Source organism: Martes martes (assembly GCF_963455335.1).
Source record: "Martes martes genome assembly, chromosome: 3".
NCBI lineage: Eukaryota > Metazoa > Chordata > Mammalia > Carnivora > Mustelidae > Martes > Martes martes.
The window spans coordinates 154015047-154038045 of NC_137890.1; the positions used below are offsets into that span (position 1 = coordinate 154015047).

Sequence of the window (22999 nt, forward strand, 5' to 3'; positions counted from 1 at the left end):
GCCTTGATTAGCAGGGGGCGGCTACATTACCATGCTAATCCATAGAGTCTCAGCGCCATCTCCTTGATATGGATATGTGTATGCTTACGGGCCGCCCTGATTAGCCCAGCTTCTATGTGTCAAAAGCGCCAGATTCTTCCCAAAGAATAATTTTAGCTTTACTTATATCCCTAAAGTGTAAGAGTTGATTTGAAAAGGTACTTACCTCCACCATATGCTATTTTTCTTAAAACAATTTGCATTTCAAAGCGACTATGGCATTTATATCTGAATGAATATCAGTATGTTGCCTGAACTGATCTCAAACGAGCATGAAAAAGATGCTGGTTTTCTATTGAACACGACTGTTTTCATCCACCAAATGCCATCAAAGACAGAATGCCTCTTTTAAGCTATAGGCTTATTACATAAAAAATAGCTTGCTCTGATTTTTAAAAATACACTCTGAAATAAGGCTTTTCATAGCATTCAAATAAAGGTTCATCAACAATTATTTCTTGTAAAATACAAAATTTTGCTCACTGCACTTTCCGTTTTAGTTCATCTTCACAAACACAGCTTGGCCTTCTCAAAGGCTTAAAGTGGAAAAGGAATATTTGGCATTTGAATTACTGGTAAAGTAGCTTGTAAAAGAGCAGCAGTGCTTGCCAGTGGGTTAGAGACCCCAAAGTTTCCTGTGCCTTGAGTGAGGGGGGCATGACGCAGAGAGGGGTCTACAAGGGTCCCAGTACAACGCAGACATTGGTATCTACCGTGGGATTTTATACCTTTTTAAAAACAAATCGTAATTACAGCATAGGATTCATAGGAGCTTTCCCTGACCCTCGGAGGCCTCACACTGAGAAACAGAGATCGGTTTTGGGGGTCGATTCTCATTCCTACCTGGCCTCCGATGTGAGAGGAGTCTGGGGTGTGAGGCCGCCTTGCAGACCTCCGGAGCACAGCCCCCGCTGAGCACAAGCAAGAGGGCCAGTTTGCTGGAATCGGAGCAGGGCGACCGAGGCTACTGTAATGGCCACACCACTTCAAAATAGGCCTTTGCCATCTGTTCGTCCTCCAATTATAAACCCAAAAAGAAATATAATTCACAACACTACCATAAAAAGTGAGATACGGATGATTTAAGTGCCTATGAGCAGGGCCGTTCGCTGCACTATTTGCATTGGAAATCTGCCCTCCTTTTTGGCATCCAGGACTTGAGGCTAAGAGGATTTTTTCCAAGGACACATTCAGTATCTTAAAGACGTAGGCGTCTGGGATTCTGCATTGTTATAAACTGACACTTGTTTTGTTAGAGTGCATTCAACACATCCACTACTGAGATGGGAATCGCGGTGCACCTCGCCCATATGTGCTAACCAGAGAGGAGAGAACGTGTGGAGCCCAGACCCGGCGGTCACAGTGGATGTGTCTGCTACTACCTACAACAGTGTGGCCACAACCAGGACTACAGTCCTGGGACCAGTTCCCACCTATTTCCTAAAACGCAGAAATAGCTCATTTTGTTTGGATTTCTCCTTGTTCTGATTATGATGTCCAAGGAAAAAAACACTGAATCGTTCTTGTTGTACAAATGTCTTTAAAACTTACCTTGCACGAATGCTGTCAATTAGAAGACTTCCAGAATCTCATGTAACAGATCAACTCATTATTGAACATGAGCATCGATTCTTCTTTGTGATGGCCACAGGAATGATGTAATTTTATATTACACTTCTTTCTTATGGCTTCTAACCCTCTTCACGTGTTGTTCCATTATCTTCATAATAACTTTAGATATATGACGTCTTGCTGATTTAAGGCAGACAATTCATACTGCTATTTTCTTACTTCTGGATAACTTCATTTCCAATTTCTCATTAGAGTAAACAAAACTGCAAAGGACATCTTCTATTAAGACTCTTCCTTAGGATAAAATCTCGGGAGAATCATTACTCAGTCCAATAGTATTAACATCTTTCTGACTTGTGGCATATATTGCTGATTTTCTGAGGCCATTGGCCAAAAGATGATGGAACCTGGGCATCTTGAAAACAATTCAGTTCATGATTTGTAAAATGGATATAACATTAATGATGATGACAATAATATGCCCCATGTGGCTGATTAATATAAACATCAAATTGCATAAAGCACTTTGTAAACCGCAAAGCCTCTGCGGATATAAGCTGTTGTTAATTTCACCAATGGTGAGTTTTCCTTTTCTCTCTAGTTTATTTTTTACTAAAAGCTTAAAATGCCAATAATGCTAATTTTGTTTGCCTTTAAAATCTAAAAGGTCTGAATGTCATCCTTACGTCTTTCTTGTGCCGGGGTCTCCTCGTGTGTCCCTTGCTCACATCTGCATTTGGCTATTACAGTTGTCCTCACAATGCATGAGCCGACATGCATGCTCTCGAAGGGATCCTGAGCAGCTGCTGTACGGACCTGGGCAGTGCTTAGTGCTGGGACAGCGTGACGACACTCCTACCACTCCAGGTCTTCCAGAGTTTCTAAAGGATTACGACCAGGTCCGCCCAAGCCGTCAGAGGCACAATTTATAAAGGGAAAGAAGAAATGAAACCATGGGCCTGGGACATGGTGCTAACAGTGGATGAATGGTACAACCAGATGTGCAGAAAGGAAGAGGAGCTAGAGAAGCTCACGTGCCACGGCCAGGCCACCACTGCATCCTGGAGATGGATATAAATCTGGTGTTCGGGACAATTCAAGATGAAAATATTAAGCATATGAGAAGGGAGGCGCTCACTTTAAGGGATTATATTTAGCAATCAGTCCAAATATATTTACTCCAAAGACAAAGTCCATGTCTTCCCAGTTCTCTGGCGCCACACTCATCACTGTGAAAACAATGCCCGCGTTTTCTTGCCCACTTTTATCGGAGGCAGGAACACCTGCTACTACAGACTCTGAGGTGTTTACTCACATAGTACATACATCGGGCTCGCCTGCCTACTGCCCATTACTCGTATGGACTACGTGAACGAGTTTATAGCAATGCAGTGATAACAAAGTATAAGTAACATTGCACAAAAGGAAAATAAAACTAAGGATTTTCTTTTAAGGGATGCCTACGGGGCTCAGTCGGTGAAGCATCTGCCTTTGGCTCAGGTCATGATCTCAAGGTCTTGGGATCGAGTCCTGTGTTGGGCTCCCTGCTCAGTAAGGAGTCTGCTTCTCCCTCTCCCTCTACAGCTCCCCAGGCTTGTGCCCTCTCTCTCCTCCTCTGACCAATAAATAAATAATATCTAAGCAACAAAATATGATTACAGTATTCACACAGTCATGTTTTGTAACACATAAAGCCCAAGATGTCTGTCTTCTCCTCTATTTTTTGTAATTTGGTACTATACTCCTAACAACTACATCGAACATTGAGTTTCTTCTTCTGCATTTGATGACAGTTCTGTCTTGAAAATGTTCTTTCTCCTTTATATGATATACACAATAGGTGTTTTGCCCAAAATCCATTTTGAGAGCAGGTTTCTCTGGCTGTCAGTACATTCATTATCCCCTTCAGGGAGGAGACTGCGGCGGTCATGTGGGCCTATGCTCAGAAGTGCTCACTTCTTTCCCTCTGTTCTGGTCCTACGAGGTCAGCTCTTATAGAGAAATCATGGCTGTGGTGTGGATGTGGGCCTTTTACCACTCCCCAGAATATTCCAGAAAGACAAATGTTCTCTTAACAAGTGGTAACTACCAAACACCAGGCCACAAGGTTCGGATATGGTGAACGTCATGACTACTCTGAAAACACCCCTGCCTGAGTGGGAGTGGGCACGCAGCAAAGAAGCCAATCATGGGCTTGGCTCGATCACAGAATGGCTCTTTCCCCAAACCCCAGACAGCACTCAGCCACCCTCCTGAAGGTTGAGGTCCTTCTCAGGGCCCCTCTCTCCTCCAGCTCTTCCCATGCCGACCATTTGCTGGTCCTGAAAGCATCACAGGAGCAGCTAAAACACTACTCTTCACCAAGCATGCACATTTCTGAAAGGGGGAACAAAGTTTCTAAAGCAACTTTTATTTACTTATGGGAATATCTGTCCCCATAGTGAAAGATAGCTCAGTATCCTGAGTGTTTTAAATGAAAATCTTCAAGATCAAGGTGTTTTTGTCAGTCCTCACAGAAAAGAACACCCCACTTAGGGTTCAAATAATTGAAGGAGGTTTCCTTAAACTGGAAAGCATGCTTCTGATTTATCCCTGAATTCCTCCCCAATGGTCCTGCCCATGGAGTGCTGCATCGAAAGAAAGCAAACAGTGCTTAGCCTCAATGGTCATCCCTTATACTTCTCCTGGGCAGCGATGCTCAGTAGTATTACTTAATGATAAAATAATTGTGAGGTCACGAAACTAGGAGAGGGTAACAAAGAAAAGGAAGTAATGGTCTCCACCTCAAAGAGCTTACAGTTTCAGGATGGAAACAACAGAACAGAAATCTGCCTAAACCTCAGTGGTAGAAACATCTAAACACAGAAACAGCTATAAGAATGTGTTTCTCACAAAAGCTGAAGATGTCGCAACTCTTCTGAAGAGTAGTAACTTTAGTGTCTCTTTTAGTTACAGAGGTATCACACTTCTTGATGTTTTGGGTCTGAAAGAAATGCCCCAAAATGTTTCTTCCTTTCCCTAAAAATAATGAGTTATTAAAAAGCCATCAAATCTACTCCAAGTAAACCCTGGTTTGTGGAAGCAGATTATCATGGGATACTGATTTTTGGATTATTTTTTAGCAAAATAATTCTCAACCAGTAAGGCTTTTATTTGCAAGCGTTCTACCGAGTGGCTAGATCAGTGTTTAGCAAAAGGACCTGATTTATGAATCAGATTAATGTGGCAAACAAAGTCCAAAGTGTGCGAGAGAAAGGGGTGACTGAGGCAGAAACACAGCAAAAAGCAAAGTCGGGGTAGGGGGGAGGTCCCCTCCCTCGTGGGAGGCCCACGACCCAGGAGACACACATGAGCCGTGCGGTTCCCTCTGTGCCCAGAGCAGACTCTGGAGTTATTAAAATGTTTTCTAGACCATTTGAAACTAAACAAAGAAAAACTTTGTTTCTAGGAGACAACGGATCTAGTTCTGATGTTGCGTTATTTATTTATTTATTTTTTCATAGCTATTACGACTGTAACAGCAGCTTAGCGGCTCGGCGTCTGCAGTGTGAGCAGTTTTGATAAACAGCCTCTGCGGGCCACACAACGGGGATAATGTATCCTTAAGTACCGCCAATGAGCTGCCATTCTGCACAGCCAATTACTTCTGTGCGTCTGTCACTCAAAGGAAAAATGGCTGAGCCCATTAGATCAAACCTTTGTCACTGTTCCTAATGCACTCTTAGGCCTCATTAATCTCCGGGAGCAGCAACAGAGCCGCCGGTGTCTCATTGCCTCCCCCGAACAGGCCCACGTGAAGCCTCTCATCTCTCCCCCAAGTGCACCGCGTTAATCAAGCTCTCCTTATTACCCCAGTCCCTGTCACGGCGGAGAGCGCGCTCCCTCTTAAATGCTCTCATTATGACCCATCTTTAGAGCCGGCTAAGTGGAAAAAAAGAGAGAGGGAGAGAGGGAGAAAGAGGACGGGAGAGAAAGAGGAGAGGAAAAAGCAAGTCCGATCACATTAATATTCATGACAATAATTAGTATTCTAGGTCACTGAATATTCATGCTATTAGTTTGGTTTTTTATGGGTTTGCTGGATGTCCTGATTACTGAAGTGTGGAGGAAAACAGCATGGTTGAGACTTTAGATGTCAACGGCAGTTCAATACTCAAAACACATCGAGATCCCCGCCCCCACCCCCGAAAAATCAGCCTCAACCCTCCCGGAGGCTTTAATATTTTGAAACCGCTGGGGGCCTGAAGCGCAGAGAGGGAGGGAGAGGAGGGGGCAAGGTTTCCTGCTACAAAGGCCTACACATTGCTCTGCTGAGGATAAAAACACAGTCACCGTTCCAAATACCCAACAAAGACACACTTTTGGGACAGGGAGGTATCTGGCATCTCAGACCAAAACGGGGCAGTGTGGGAATAAAGAGTCGGGGGGACATGGCCTAGGAGCCCGGTGCCCACGGAGATCCGTCTGGTCCCGCAGAGCTCGGCTCCCACCACAACAGAGGGAATGCTGTTGGGGGTGGGGCATGGGTTTAGTGTGTCTGACCCATGAGGGCTGCGCACAGGAGACAGAAACAACAGTGCCCGGCATGGGAAAAATCCATGCAAAATTTCTGTCCCCTTGTTTCCTTTTCTTCACCAGTGACAAGCACAACAAATACGATGGATTCCTGATGGAATCTGGAGACTGGCCCTGGGCTGCTGGACTTTGCAAAGGCGCACTCCCAAGAGTGAGGTAGGTACGTTGGCCCACGGCAGCAATGAAAAAACCGGTGTTCATCTGCATAAGGTCCTAAGAAGGGGAAGGTGGGATTCAAGGTAGGGTTTCTGCCTCTCAAGGCCCTTTTGTGGACCACTACGTTTTCCTGTTGTTACTTCAGTGTCAGAATAATGTTCAGACCTGACACAACTCAGTATTCCACTGTGGGTGGATACGATTCTACCAAACCAGCCTGGCTGACAACTCCTGTCAGAAGATACTGTGAGACATCTGACTGTCTTCTCTGGAAGTATGCCTGAAATTACAGTCGGATGGATTCTCTAAAACATGGCTTCTGAATGGAATGGTGATGTGGGTTCCAAGCCAAAAAGCACCAGGAAAGGCAGATACTGCCATGGACATCCTGAGTAAGTGACCTTGGAAGAAGAGGGAGATGTGATCAGGAAGGGGGAATTTAACCAGGCCTGAATAAATATCTCCTGGATTCCTCTTCTTCCTCCTCTTTCTTACTGGAGTAGATGCTTAAGTAAATTTTTCAAAAAGTAATTTGTTTCTGTATCCTTGTATATCATCTAAAAATTTTTTTCTTCCTCCATACTTGATTGATAGTAGTTTGGCCCTGCATAGACTTCTAGGTTCAAAATGACTTGTCCTTAGAAAGGCATTCTTCCATTGCCTTTTAGCATGTGGTGTTTGCTCTGAAGTCCACAGGCCGGAAGAATTCCCTCTCGGTAGGTAAGCATGCTCTCTTCCTGCCTGGGATGCTTTCTGGGAATCTGTCTGTGTTTGCAGAGTCTCCTCTCCCCTGAACTTGACACTCAGCTCTTCAGATGGAAGACACTAACATGTCCTTCAACACCTCTAGTGTGCTTTCTGCTGTCACAGATACAATCACCAACAGTATCCTTGGCTGTGGTCTTCACAGCACTGAACCTATCTACTGAATTTAAAATATAAAATTTTTTTTTCTTTTTGTAATCAATTTTTCTTTAATTTTCAAGGACTCTTTATCCCCAGGTTTTTCATGTAAACTTTGTTTCATTTTATGAAGACAATAATAATTAGCATCTTAAGTCTTCCTTCTTCCCCACCTCTCACTCTCTTGTAGAATCAGTTGCAGTTTATCTTGGTTCCTCTCATTTTTAGTGTTGGTTTCCACAAATGTCTTGGCAGTGTATTTGTGAACATGTGCCCACCAGTCCATCAGGCAGAGGCAGGGGCTGGCCCTGCAGCCTTTGGAAGGCGTGTGGCCCAAGCTGACTGGGAGGTTCACTTTAGATCAACCGTGCAGGGCTCGTGGGCAGGCTGGTGTGCGTCAGTGACGTCCCTCATGGCAAGACTGCCTTTCCTTGTCAGTTCTTTCTGTCTCTGTGTGTGGATGTCTGAGCTCCCCAAGCCATTCCCTTCTCTTTGAAGCATCAGTGTCCCCATCGGATTGGAGGTGGGGACACTGATGGCAGGCTCCTCTTGAATGTGTCCCTCTGCCCGCCATGCCTGCCCTCCCCAGCTGCCCCATGGAGTGTGGGGCCTCCCCACCTTCACTGCGGCTCTTCTGCTCTGTGTAACTTGTGGGCCCCAAAGGGAGACCCAGGCTCAGTTATCAGTACACAAGGCAGCTACTTGGATGTGTTTTTCCTCCCCTTCCCTAAGCCCTGGTCAAAATGTGACATGAAGATCATCACATTTCCAGCATTTTGATGTTTGAAATGCAGCCAACATTCCAAGACTGGTGAAGCATTTCCCAATACTAGGAATAACATAAGACCACCCCACAACCAGTGATTTTCTATCCAGTTGCCCCCTCATCCCTTGAGCATTGATCATCAACTTCAATGGTCTTATCTGTTTATTTTCTGACTCCTCCGCTCCCACCAGAGTGCAAGGCCTCTGAAGGGAGGATCTCGTACTGCCCATGAAACTCCAAAGCACTATTCAGGGCTGGGCATACATGCAGCTGACCCAGTAATGACGGTACACGAGCAGTACAGGAAGGAAAGCAGTAAGGTATCCCGAAGTCAACACAGACATACAATTAGGCATTATCATATCTGAAATGTGAGATGCATTAGGATCATATACTAGAAAATCAAGAGAAACATTGGAATAAATACTCCCACTAACATAGAGTTCAATACAATGACTGGATATAAAAAACATAATGACTATGAGCTTTCTTATTTCTATTTTTTTTTAAAGATTTTATTTATTTATTTGACAGACAGAGATCACAAGTAGGCAGAGAGGCAGGCAGAGAGAGGTGGGGGGGAAGCAGGCTCCCTGTTTAAGCAGAGAGCCCAATGCGGGACTCGATCCCAGAACCCTGGGATCATGACCTGAGCTGAAAGCAGAGGCTTTAACCCACTGAGCTACCCAGGCACCCCAAGCTTTCTTATTTCTTGCAAAGTAGATGAGATAACAGACAGCCCCCTTCTCTTCCAGCCCCTCTCCGCAAAAAAATTAGCTTCACGTTTCATCAAAAATTATAAACTAACAGAACGGATCAACATGATACATCTAAATGAAGAAAAGTGTTAACATTTTACTGAGGGATATATATTAGGTTCGAATAAATTGGGCAAGACTTGTGTTCCATGACAAGAAACTCAATATAGTAGAGATGTCAGTTCCTCCCCAATTAACTGATAGATTAAAAGCACTGTCAATGAGTCACAATGCGATTATTTTTCAAGGAAAGGAGAAGGTTTCAAGTTACTCTTAAGTTTATTGGAAAAAATAAATGAGTGGCAACAGCCAAGAACACCAGTAAAATCAAAGAGTAATATACTGCCAGATATAAATTGAATCATAAATCTAAGAAACTGTGGTAAATCCATACATGGTAACACAATGGTAACAGTAGGTCAACTGAAAGATTCCCAAGCCCAGAAGCACAGTGATTTTGATTAAATGAGTTCGTTGTATAATAAAGGTGACACACAGAGTCATAAGTAAACATTTCGACAGAGAAAAGACAATTAGTTATCTATTTGAAAAAGCAGTTTAATTAGATTTCCTATTGTGTATAATTGATGCAAGCAAATTAAAGGTGGATTCAAGTCTAAATATTCTTAAGAAAGAAACAATAATAAAACTGCAAAACTCAAATATATATTCATGAATTGTGATCTGTTTTCAGGATTATTATTAAAGGGTTTCTAAGTATCTAAAGCAGAAATTGCAGAACTTAGACTCATAATTTGATTATATGTATATATTCTTGATTATATTAAAAAGGGGAAAACCTCTATATGTAAATAAGACCATAAAATTTAAAAAGCAAATAATAAACTGAAGAAATACCTACAGAACATATTATACAGCATAAATAACCTTAACATGTAAAGAATTCTTATATACTAGTAAGAAAAAGATAAACACCAAATACAAAAACGGGAAAAGATACATCTAAACAATTGTGACGTAAGAAATACCTGTGATCATCAAGCATGCGATGGTCAACTTTAGTGTTAACTGAAGAAATCCAAATAAACAAAGCATGAGGTATTTTTAGTATAGATTCCAAAAATGATAACAGCAATGCTAGCAAGCATGTGTGGGTGAAATGGATACTCGCTTTAGAGATGGAAGGGTACTTGTGTAACAAAACCTTTCTAGAAATTACTTTGGAAATGCATACCAAGATCTTGGTATATAACCACTGACTGAGTCACTTCACTTACGGACATTTGTCCTAAGACAGTAACAAATGGTATACACAAGGATTTGGGTACATGCATGTTATCACGTCTACACAAGTGAAAAAGTTACAAGAAGGGAAGGCACAAAACATTGCTCTAGTCCAGTAATTGAGATAAGAAAACAAATAAAAAGGAAAAGCATAAAAAGAAACAAACATCTCCATGTTAACTTGGACCTCTAGAACAAAACAGCAGAAATCAAATGACCTGAGAAAGAAGAATACAGTTAAGTAGCATGCTAAGTTCTTTGGCAAACAGCCCTAAAATAGCTGAAATAATACCTATTTTTAGGTCAAAGTCTGCCACTTAAAATAACATCAACATACTTCAAGTTACAATTGTTCTTCACGTGAGAAAGCACCTGTGAACAAGGGGACAGAGGGCCACCAGCTGATGAGGTCACCTGCATGCAGAGACAAGGAAGCCACGTCCCTGAGCACCGCTGTGACCACGAGGCACTTTCTTTCCCCAAAGTGGTACTGTGCTCCTGTGACGTCACAGCCCCACTTCCATGTCCCTACTTGTGATCTGAGGAAGAGTAAACATCAAGCAGGCTCCCTTTAAGAGGAATTAACTTGGCTAAGGGTTGGAAGAACATGCCGTCATCAGCTGGATGTGGGAGCAGGGAAAGGGATTCTGTGCACCGCCCCAAACCCTCCTATCCACCCAATGCCAGGGCATTCGAGAGAAAGAAACAGGTGCTAAAGGAATGCTCCTTTAGCCGAGGCACAGGACATGAGCCACTCCACGCATATGATAAGGTTACAAGGCATTTTGTATTTTCTGTTTACCAAACATTACATTTTCCTGAGGAAAACAAGGGGCAGTTCAGCACCAAAGTCTTGAGTTCAAGTCAAAGTTCAAAGTCAAAGTTCAAGTCAAAGACTTGAACACAAGTCTCAAGATTAAAAAAACTCTAAATTCCAAACATTATGTATCTAAAACTCCTTCAAATCACTGAGGCTCTTCCCTCATCCTTGTGCCTGGTAGATTCCCATCCTTTTTTTACACTCTGCACAGGCGCCCCCCAAGCCCTGAGCCTTGGTCCACCTCCTCGGGTAAACTGAACCCATCACCCCAGACCTTCAGGCCCCTGTGTACTTGCACCGTGGCCTGCCTCAGAGCCCTGCCTTTACCTGTCTGCTGGTCTTTCTTCCCCACCAGAGCCCAAGATTCTCAACAGCAGAAATGAGTCTTAATCTTCTGTGTTCCCAGAGCCCGGCACCATGCCTGGCATCCATAGATATGCCATAAATGTTTGTTCACGTGACTAAAATGGGTGGGTTTGGCATGGTGGGTTAGAAGAAGTGGAAAATGAGCTCATTTTAAGGTGATGGCCTCAGGTGTAAGTTCTGGAGATCGATGTCTCCACATGCACAGCATACACAGTTCCTGGCGTAGGACAGGCGCTCACTAAATATTTTTTGAAAAAGCTAATAAACGCAAAGTAGTGAAGACATCATCTTTTCATTTAATACAGAATCCCTCCTTCCACCATGGGTACTTATTTCCTCTCTTCTCATCCCAGAGTTAGCACACCATCTGGAAAAGGGAAACTTCAGGTATGTCTTGGAAGGAAGGTCAGCAGGTCCTAAGAGACCTTACCACCATTTTGGAATGAACTGATGTCTCCCTAGCAGAAAGCCCTATTTCTTTGGATTTTTAATAACAGCTGATGTTTGAATTGTACTTTATGAGTTTCCCAAAACTTTCATATGTATTATCTTACCTGCCATCACATTTCTGTGATGCAGACAGGCCAGGCGAGATCGACCTAATATGGTGGTAAAACTTTACCGAGTTAGCGGTCCAGCGCCACTTGGTATCACACAGTAGAGGCCCAATGGACCCCAGTTCTGGCCCCTTTCTACTACCTTGCTTTCACCAACCAACGCCGTGTATACCACAGAACTGTGGGGTCAGCATGATCCGTCTTTCAAAGCCCCTGACACCTCAGAAGGAGAAAAATGCAGCGAAGACATATGCCAGAAAGTCCCAAAGAACAGTTAATTTATTTTGAAAAGACTGGATGTATGTCAAAGAGAAAAAAGGGACTTTTTGCTGGAGAAAACAAACCCATGTGTTAAAGTGTGTTAGAAGGAGGACTCAGGCCTTTTCTCTGATAAGTAATCACTGGAAGGTCAAAGCCAGAAGGCAACCATTTGCAAAGACTCACAAAAATGAACCATGACATTCTGAATGGCCTGCAACTGCACATAATGGCCAGGAATCTCTAAACACATCTAGATTTGAGAAACACTTCCTCTGATCCTGAATTAAAGACCAAATCTCCTTTCAAAAGAGAATAAAGAAAATTAAAGTTGTGTAAAAGAATGACATAAAACTTACAATATAAAGCCGAGAGAATCGAAAGTTGAGGTCCAATAGTTCCCTTTCAATCTTGTTCCAAACAGCTCTTCCACTTTCTTCCACTTAGTCACTACAAATACACACCAGCCCTTCATACTTTCACAGCTCATTTACATACTTTAGAAGGCCCTTAAATCCTCAACCATATGCAAAACTCTACTTCCAACTAGACATCTCTGGGAAAACCTCGTGGTTTGGTTTGTGAGACTGTGACTCAAGATGGTGCCATGTGCTGGCTGGCAATCCGGAACCACAGGCGTAGGGAAGATGACCATCCACAGAAGAGAAGAGGTTTCTAAACCTTAAAGTACAATGTTCATGGTTCTAACCTCACGTCACCTCTAAGCCTCCACACTGTCCCGCGACCAGCGGCACCTACCACTGGGTTCTTGTGCAGGTCTGCCACGAGCTTACCTGAATTTGGTGAGATGTGTAAACTGCTCATGTCCTTGGACAAGCCGTTGGTTTTAGGGCTGGAGATGGGCGCGCAGGCCGACGTGGCTCGGGGTGGCCTCTTCCCTGGGACTTTCACAGTGGTTCTCAGAAGATCAATCTCTTTACCATGAACATTCTGCATGTAATCCTGTTCAAAATGTTAAACATCCAAGAGAGATTAAAAAGAAGACCTCGTACAATCTAGGACACAAGGTTCTATCAGACACCATAAGTTATAATCCTATGACCCCTTCCACTGTGGCAAGCACTTTAAAAATAATGAGGTTTTGATCTGTCTAGTATGGTGGCATCATCATTATACTGAAATCACAGCCTCTGTGTCCTGAACTAACCCAGACCCTGGAAATACAAGGAGACACAGGAAATGCTTCTACTCGGGGGATGACAGACCAGCTGGAGAAAATAAGTATCCATACGAAATCATGTTTTTTAAACTGCTGCTTATTACATGGCACACTAGGACCCCAGACTCTTTGACTAAGTTTCAGGTAAAATTCCATGCAGTAGGAAACTATTTTGTAACAACTGTTCAGTCTCAGATGGCAACACCACTAAACGCCTAGACAAGAATGAAGCTCTCTGGTGGGAGCTCAGGAGAAAACTAAGTAAAAGGTCAAGGATTTCACTAAGGACCAGGACAATGTCTGAGAGGTTGGTGGTATGGTGCTGAGAAAACACAGAGCTCATGGATGGATGTGTAATAGCTGGATGTTGAAAAAGAAAGAACATTGAGTTAAGTCTGGTACTCAAGCATTTTGTTTCTCCAAGTGATTCGATGTATCCAGAAAAAGTTATCTTGCCATTCTTTCCATGCTGGAGGTGAATGACCAGGAGCTAACAGGGAAACAGAGGGAAGTCTAGGTGGATAGTGATGGTCTCTGTGAAGGTCACCTGACAACATTTCAGTGTGGAGTAAAGTACCACCCAAGAACTGGTTGCTGGGTGGGGGAATGGGAGCGGAAAATGAGAGCCAGGGAGAGAGGCTTACTGGTGAATTAGCAATTACTGGACCTCCACGTGCAAAGAATGTTCAAAAGGCTACACAAGGCTGGAGCCAGGAGGAATACGGGAGCAAAGACCAGCAGAGAAAGGATCCAGAGTTGCACCAAAGGGGGTCAGAAACAGACCAGCTCTTCAGTGGGAGTGGGGAGGCTAGGCCTCTGTCAGCAGTCACCACCCAGAGAGATACAGTGGGACCCACAGATTTGCTGTCAGCCATGGGAGCCAGGAGCAGAGGCCCTGAGGCAACCTGACCCTGCAGGACAGGCTGGCTGGCATTCGCCTCCGCCATCTTGACAGACCCAAGACTCCACCTGGAAGTCAAGCTGCTTGGGAAACTCCCCAAAATATAATTAACCATGAGAGAGCTATGTTTTGAAAAAACACATGGAACCTCATGAACGAGCTCAGGGTGTCGAGGGTGGTGAACAAAAAGCAGAAAGGAAGTGATCCGTGGTTAGTCTAGGGCTGAGGGTCAAGGTCATCCACCAAAAAAAAAAAAAAAGGTTGTTCTTAAACATCTTTAACTTACTTCCATTAATATCCACTGAAAATAGGCCAACCTAAGCTTCAACACCGAAGTTAAAGGCTTGTACATAATGAATTCATTCTCGCACAGTTACTCTTTCAAAAATATCAACTTGCTATAACTTTCTTCTTTAATGCCAATTCTTAACAAATTAAAATACAATAACAGGAGTGTAATTGAGCATTTATTGCTTATGGGCTCTAAAATGAGGCTAATCAGATAGTGACTAAAGCCTCAGCATGGGCTCTTTTAATAGGCATGTTTTAACATACAATAACCAGGATATTTTATTTAAAATTATTATAGAAATGTACCAAGTGTCTGCTTTTTGGATTACAATGCAGCAAGGGAACACATTTATCTTTGGCTCAGCATGGGCCAGGGAATCTGTTTTCTCGCTTGAGTTAGGCACCGAAACTTCAGAGGAGCTAGATGTAAAAAAAAAAACACAAACCAGGATATAAACTTGGCAATTCTTACAGTGCAAGCCACTAACATTTTTACAAACCTTACAAAACGCATTTCCTAATCCACAGAAGCCCTTCAATGTGGTGCTTCGGAAACAGTGGAATGCAAAGGCGCGCGTCTGTGGCTTCAAGTTTCCCCCAAGAGAAACGATGCTGAGTTTTCTGTTTTTGAAAGAACCCAGCCTTTTCATCTCGCCCCAGCTTGGTACTTGAGGAATTAAAGCTAGAACCACTAACCAATGTCGCCTCCTCAGAAGTGGGACATCCGGCCCTACGGGTCTGAGGTAGGGGCCTCACTGAGTGAAGCAAAGACAGCAAGCTTGATTTTGATATGCAAATGTTACAGATACTACCCTTCTCCTGTTCCTTGTAGAAAATGCTGATCGATGATAAAAGGGGAAAAAACCCTTTAACAAGGCATGAGGGTAATTCAAAGCCAAGTAGTTTTAAACAGCACTTAACAAGTCCCCGGGGCCCACTCAAGAGCCAGGCCCCCCAGAGGTGCTATCTCCTGCCCCTCAACAGCTTGAAAAAGTAGTAATTGCAAACCTATTTGCATTTTTCTTCTCAAGTTGTCCATGCTCATCGCGCGGATTATTTTCTCCAAGCAGGCGCTGGAGCAAAGGGACCCGTTGCCGAACGTGCGGTGAGCTCAGGAACGGAGCACTGCGGCCCCCCGCAAGCCCACTCCTGCACCTTTGCCATCCCTTGTTTTTTACCTCTCGCTCCTAATTATGTTGCATCTATTGCCGTACACTTAATTAGCTGCATTAATGTGATTTCTTTTCACATAGTCAAGCAATTAAGAGCTATGATTGAGTTTCATTCAATTAGCCTCAACAAACATGCTAATTGATGTCCCAGATGCAAATGAGGTGCAATGAGAGAAACCTGCTAGCAATTGAGAGCCGTGTCAGAGACCCACAGCTTCCAGCTTGCTGACAGAAGCATGGTTTAACGCGGCTCCAGCCTTCTGGGGGGCTGCCTTCAGAGAGGGCCGTGGAGTCATTAGTGCCGTGGTGGACGGCATCTCTCCGGACTCGGAGAATTAATTGATTTGCGGCTGACAATCTTGTCCTCCAATCTCATGGTCATGCGTTACCAGGACCTGGAGGTCATCGACTGGCTAATGCGGTGCTCCGGCGGGGAGAGTAAGCCCTCATCCAAACACGGCATGAGGCTGCCGGAACCCAGGTGTTTTCCCCAAAACCGCAGGGGGAAAGGTGTGGAGGTCTTGGCCTGGCGATCTCAGAGCCCTCTCCGTGCGTGATGGACTATACAGTTCTCAGTAAATGGTGAGTTCATCTTAGTCAGCTCTGGGGCATCTGGCGTTGGACTTAAGCTCAAAATACAGCAATCCATCAATAGTCCCTAAAAATACTCTTACTATATTGATTCTCACTGCCTCCCATCCCGACGTTACCTTTGGCTGTCTGCTGAAAGATGGGTTTGCTTGATGTGTTCATGGGGTTACCAAAAGCAGTTAACAAGATCTTAAAGCCAACTCCAAATGTAGAAATGGTATGGTTGGCATCTCGGAATGAGAGCATCTGAATCAAACACATGGCTTTGAGACTATCTTCAAGGACAGATAATGCAATTAACACCACTGTGATTTTAACACAGATTTTTTTATACAGTATGGAGACCCTTCATCTTCATAATTAAATGATGGAAAAAAATCACAAATTTTGTTCCCATTATGTTTTCCCAGTAAGTTCTGGTTTCTAATTGTACATAAATGCCTAGAAATTTAATATATTAACATGTAATATAGCTTGTCTCGGTGAGATAATTGTTAGCACAAACTATTCCTTACTGTGGCCAATATACTGAATTTTTCCTCTTTGCATGACCTAGCTTGGCAGTCCTCAAAGTGTGGTCCCTGATACACTATCCGGGGGTTCACAGGTTCAGGACTATCTTTAAAATATCCCAAGACACTGTTCGCCTCTTCTAGAGCTGAAATTTGTTTTTCTGGTGACTAAAACTGCTGGTTCTGGACCATAAACCCAGGCAGCAGAACCAAACTGCACTAGTCCCTCTTGTCAGTATTCATTGCCATGTTCTCTAAATAAAAACAAACAGAAAGTTTCACTTAAGAATGTTCTTGAGGCACCTGGGTGGCTCAGTGGGTTAAGCATCTGCCTCTGGCTCAGGTCATAATCCTGGGGTCCTGGGATCAAGCCCAGTGTCAGTCTCCCTCTCCCTGCCGCTTCCCCTGCTGCTGCTGCTTCTCTCTCTGTGTCAAATTAAAAAAAAAAAAAAAAAAAAAAAGCAGCTATTGATTCTTAAACATTTCAACCCTGAGGTACATACACATCTTAATTTTCTGGGTAATGACAGGGCAAGTGCGCCTGAGCATTGGTGCCACACATGGAAGGGGACGGGTGTCCCACAGAAATATACTTCTGCAGTTGTCTGAGGTTCGAGCTGAACTAGCCGCTTTTTTGGTGGGACCTATTTTTACTTGAAAGAATGACTATGTCAGACATTATATGACTATTCAACCTTGGGCTTTTGGCAGCTATTTTCTTGAAATGAACAGCATGACCACTGCAGGGAAAAGAGTGGACAGTATCTGTGGCTGGTGTATAACCCGAGTTTCCAGTGAGGATGAGAATCTTGGCAACTTGCATCTCTCACCGTGAGCTTGACACTTTCCAAATACTGACGCTCTTTCCCGACAAGACGGGCGGTGATATACATCCAAACAGTTTCTGGATATTATATGATGAAAAGTGTCTCCATTTGGAAAGCTGCATATCTCAGTTAAACAATTTTTTTTCAATTAGTTATTTGAGAGAGAGAGAGAGAGAGAGACCACGCACACACACATACACACACACAGCCAGAGATGCAGAGGGAGAGGGTGAGGGAGAAGGAAAGGAGAGAATCTCAAGCACACTCCCTGCTGAGCATGGGACTCTCGATCTCACAAACCTGAGATCAAGACCTAAGGTGAAATCAAGAGTCAGATGCTTAACTGAATGAGCCACCCAGGCATCCCTAAGCAATGTTTTTGAAATGACCCATGCACAGTGTCACACAGAAGGTCATTCAACCAGCAAGACAGTTCAATGGATCTTCACTGAGCAGAGAAGGAAACAGTGAGTGATACTGTTTTGGATTCCCTGTTGCATTCCTCAGCAACTGTCACATGTTGCATATGGATGGATTATCCTAGAAGAACATCGACAATGTTCTGAATGGCTATGAAAGTACCTCCCTCTATAAGGTGAGGTTCTTGATACACTTTAATTAAAACAACGTATCGTAGCTGACTGAAGGCAAAAGGCAGGTATAACAATCCAGCTCTCTTTCATTAAGCCAGCTACCAACGAAATTTGGAAACAGTAAGACTGTCCTACTGTTCTCAAGATTTCCTTTTGTTGTGGAAAATGTGTTTTCCATAAAAATGTTATTTATGTAATAATATCACAGATGGGTGGTTTATTATTCTTTTAAATAAATTATGTGAGTATTTAAACATTTTCTTAGTTTTGATTTCTAACGTGCTTAGTATCAATTAGGTATAATCCAAAGATATGGTGCCTGGCTGGTTCAGTGGGAGGACTGTGTGACTCTTGATCTCATGATCGTGAGTTTGAGCCCTCACTCTGGGTGTAGAGTTGACTTAAATAAAAAAAACTTGAAAAAAAAAAAAGATATAACCCTCAGAAACAAAAGGCCTTTGGGATTCCTCAGTTATTTTTAATAAAGTAAAGGAGTCTTGAGGCCCAAAGGTTAAGAACCACTTGCCCAGTTCAATATTCACAAAACAGCCAAGAGCTACGAGTGTGCAAGAGCTTCACACACACAACTGGGGGAAGGGAATGAGAGCCGGGCTTCTGCAGAGATGCCAGAAATGTTCTTCAGATTTGTTTGTCTTTTCCTGAAGGAAAGGATTGACTCATTCTTCCGATTTTCACTGTACTTCATGAATGTCCAGGTTCAAAGAGGAACTGTAGTTTGTATAAGTTCTATTTTTAAAAAATCCTTACTTCAGGGTTCAGAAAAAAAAAAAATGTAAGAGAAGCCATTGTTAAATGCACTGCTATTCCCAACTCCATTTAATACTATTTTCAAAGGAAACTAATCTATAAAGACACACATAATACCATCCATTCAAAGAGACCTAAGCAAATGTTCAAGTCCAACATTTCTGAATAATAAACAATAGGCTCATATACAGTCACAGGAGCGGACGAAACCGATAGCCTAAAAATACTATGAAAATATCGTAAAACTAGGAGGAATCTTCTGGCCATGTCCTTTCAGATCATATAACTCAAAGAAGACAATTTCTCCTTCTCTCCAAAGGGCCAGTCACAATAGCAAGGTAGGAGGCAGCTTCAAAGTGGAAAACCCTAGGAGAGATGATTTTTGTTTCCCCAGACAGCCAACAGAATTGCAGGGTTTCGCTTTTGGACCTGCCTTTGAAAGGACCATTCGACCAACGTTGGCTTGTAAGTACACGCCAACGTGACGCGTGGCCACCCCAGGAAGAAGGTACCTGGTGCCCGGGACAAATGCAACAGTTATGACAGCAGATTCTTTAGTGGGCCCTGTGATCATGGAAGACCCAGCAGAAGGGAAGGCTGGGGAAGCGTCACGGGGGCTCAGGGGCAGCGTGCTTCATGCACCATGGACAGCTCCCACACACAGCCAGGGCCAACCTCTAGAGGCCCCTCCGTCAGCTAGCATCTGACACGTGTGGGCTGAAGTCCAACATCAGCCCTGGGGGATAGGTTATTATAATATAAATCAAAACAGCAGAAAACTCCAAATTGAATTATGAATATACCTATTGCTTCCTGATTGTATCTGTCTTGATTGACCTAGTATATTGAGCTTTACACTGCAAGAAAGATTTTCCTCATTTTAGGTTCAAATTGAATATTACCCAGTTGTAACCCATGCGTGCTCAAACCCAGCCTACACAAAATGAATGTGTCGGGTATGAAAATGGCTTCCTGTCTTCCCAGTCACTGTAGGCCTCTTCCGAAGGCAAGCATGAGTGAAATTTCACTGCAATGAACTTCAAGGAGCCGGCACCGTTCCTTGGCTATGAGTACTTTAATAATTAATTATGGCTTGAAACAACTGGACCAGCAGTTATATCTGGGAAGTTTTGAGTGAGATAGGAATGTTCAGCCTAGCGGTATTAGATCTGAAGCTCTTTAAAACTTCAGATTTCTTGGGGTGAATTTGCTAGAACACATAGCTCTTCAAAAAGCAGATTTTTAAGACAGAGAGCACACACAGTCTGTCCTCGGGGGGGCGCTAATGATCACTACACCTTTTCTTCTGCCATTTAACCCAGTGCAGGACAGAAATCTCCCACATTCACTGTTGTCCACCAGAACACTGAAGGATTTCTCCCTATACTGAACGCTCACCACACCTGTGTTTTTTTCTGACACATTGCTTTTCTAGGAGTAATTCTGTTCCCCTGATGCCACTGCTTCATGTCCGTTAGCATTCTAATTTCCTCAACTAAAGAAGTCTGCAGGGGACAAAGTCAGCTTCCTTCAGGCCAGAGAATGGCCTCTGGGACAATGCCTGGGATCCAGCCTTGGGGTCTGGGGAGTTGTACACTCGGGGCACACTACTTAATCATTCCTGGTCCCCATTTCCACATCTTTAAGATAGGGAGATGAACAGTTCCCGCCTCATGGGACAGTTCTGAGGATGGACGGAGATCATTGGCGAACTATTTAAGAGAATGCTACAGCCCTCCCCAAACGACACCTCTCCTTACTGCTGTCCAGTCAACATACTGAAATCTTTGGCCTCCGATCTGACGTGATCATTCCCTGAGCTCAAGGTGTTGTTACCACTTGAGGTAATAATCCTGACATGATAAGGCATGAGGGGTGACCTGTGAAGCGACTTTTCATTTCCCAGCTCAGGAAAAAAGAAACTCTGTCCTCTGCAGACATCTGCTATGTTTCACTTTTTATTTTTCTCCCCCTCCACTTTCCTTTCTTTCTTTTCTCTCTCTCTCTCTCTCTTTTTTTTTTTTTTTTTGGTGGGGGAGGCATGTATATGGTAGTCAGACATTTTTATTGCAAAATGCCGTCTGGAAAAGATGCAAAACAAAACTGCTAAAATGCAAGGGAGAAAAATACGGGGGGAAAAACAAAAGGCCCCCTTCCCTTTGCTTATTGAGTTCAAAGGCATAACATGCAGCACCCTGCAGCAAATGGGAAGCTACACTAATTTTAAAGCCATAAAACGCTACCCAGTGCCCCGCGGGGCAGGCCTACGCTGGAGCTAGTGGCACCTAAATAAGACACGGTTCATTTACTCCGCAGCTTAGCCTAATGTAATCATCAGCGGATTTTCGCCTAGAGTTGTAACAGGCAGAGAGCCGATGCGGCCGAGGTGGCACTCCCAGCCATCGAGGGGGCTGCCGCTAGATTGCTGTTGATTAGAAAATTTTTCAGTTTTGACAAGCACTTAATGAACATAAATCGCCACCTTGATTGGTTTCCATTTGGGGCCACAGGCACACCTGAGAAGAGGCAGGCCCTCCACCCCTCTCTTCCTTGCAAGACCTTCGCAACAAGCCAGTAACCGGGTTATGAGCTACAGAAGAAAATATTTATAAAATATCATAATGGAATTCAATCTCTTGGTAGAAGAGAAAGAATATTTCTCGTGACCCCCCACGTCCATCCTCTACCGCAGAGAGTTCTCCTCTGTAGTGACTTACTGTCAGAGAAGAAAACCAATGGGTTTGATTTATTTACCTTTTTGCAAGAATTCTGGCTACAGTTAGGAACACTAAAAAGACCAAAAATGGAAAACAAAATGATACAGACTGGGTCAAAGGATGAACTACCATGCTGTGTCCCAATAAGACAATGTCCTATTGACTCTAAAAGCTTGAAGACTCAAATCTGCAAGCTACACAGTTAAATCTGCATATTTACAGAAACACACGAATACACATATATTATTATTTCTTTAATTTAGAAAAGGCGGCAGATGGATTTTTCTCAATGTAGAAAAAAATAGGTTAGGTAGAATCTAGGATATTTGGTGGTTTAGTTTTTACAGAAACATGAAGACTTCTCTTGGTCTGGTCACGCCCTACTTACACACTGTGTGATCAACGTGAAGATAACTTGTACCACAGCGAGCAGGCATTCTGGTCATTTTATTTGAAAATCTAAACACTTTACAAACCCTGAGCGTTCTATAAAATAAGTAAGAGTTTCCTCAGGCAGAAATAAGACTTTGAAAAAGCATCTAACTTTTTTTGTGTATGTGTAAACAGTATGAGTTTTTCAGTAGTCATTTTTTCTAACAAAAATTGTAATTATTTCCCCAAAAGTATTTATACTTATTTTGGCAGGATCATTCCATGGGTCTGACAGCACTGATATTCACCACACTGTCTGAAACTGGGTGAATGTCAGAGACAGCTCCTGGGCTGCCCCAAGCACAGACAGGGCAGCCTACCCAGCGCTCCCAGGGCTTCTGACAAGGCTAGGGGCAGCCCACAGGAACAGGGCTGGGTGGCTGCTCTCATACCACCTGGGTTCCTCCATGACTGGTTCTGCTCAGGACTGCGCCCAGCCAATTCCCCAGTGGGCCCTGGTTAAGGTTGGGTATCTCTATATTTCTTGCATGTTGTAGCTTGGACAATAAAGCTTCCAAGCAGCATCTGCACGCCCACATCTGCAGTAGCATGAGTCACAGCAGCCAAGAGGAGGAAGCGATTCAAATGTCCATCCACAGGGGAATGGATAAACTAACTGTGGTAAAGACACAGAACAGAGTATGATTCAACCCATGCTACAACATGGCCGGACCTCAAGGACATTACGCTGAATGAAATAAGTAAGTCACAAAAAGACAAATACTATGTGACTCCACTAATATGAGGAACTTAGAGTAGACAAATTCACAGGGACAGAAAGTACAATGATGCTGCCCAGGGGTTGCAGGGAATGGGATGGGGACTTAGTGTTTAATGGGACAATCCCAGTTCTGCCAGATGAAAAGCTTCTGGAGAGTGGCTGCCAACAGTGAGAATACACTTCATGTCACTGAAATGTACACTTAAAAATGGTTAAGATGTTCAGTCTTATATTGTGTGTGTTTTACCACAGTTAAAAAGACAAAAACGAAATCCTGTG

At 43.4% G+C, this 22999-nt stretch overlaps 1 protein-coding gene across 4 annotated transcripts in view; it reads right to left on the reverse strand.

Annotated features, from left to right (window-relative positions):
• The window catches only part of AGAP1 (ArfGAP with GTPase domain, ankyrin repeat and PH domain 1), a gene marked incomplete at its 5' end in the record, with an annotated part of 507381 nt that overhangs the window by 157986 nt on the left and 326396 nt on the right, over window positions 1–22999 (reverse strand). For all 4 annotated transcript variants that reach the window (XM_080798886.1, XM_080798889.1, XM_080798885.1 and 1 more), the window contains one exon: window positions 12810–12978. In XM_080798886.1, the coding sequence (XP_080655012.1) occupies window positions 12810–12978 (169 nt within the window). The remainder of the gene's footprint in view (window positions 1–12809; window positions 12979–22999) is intronic.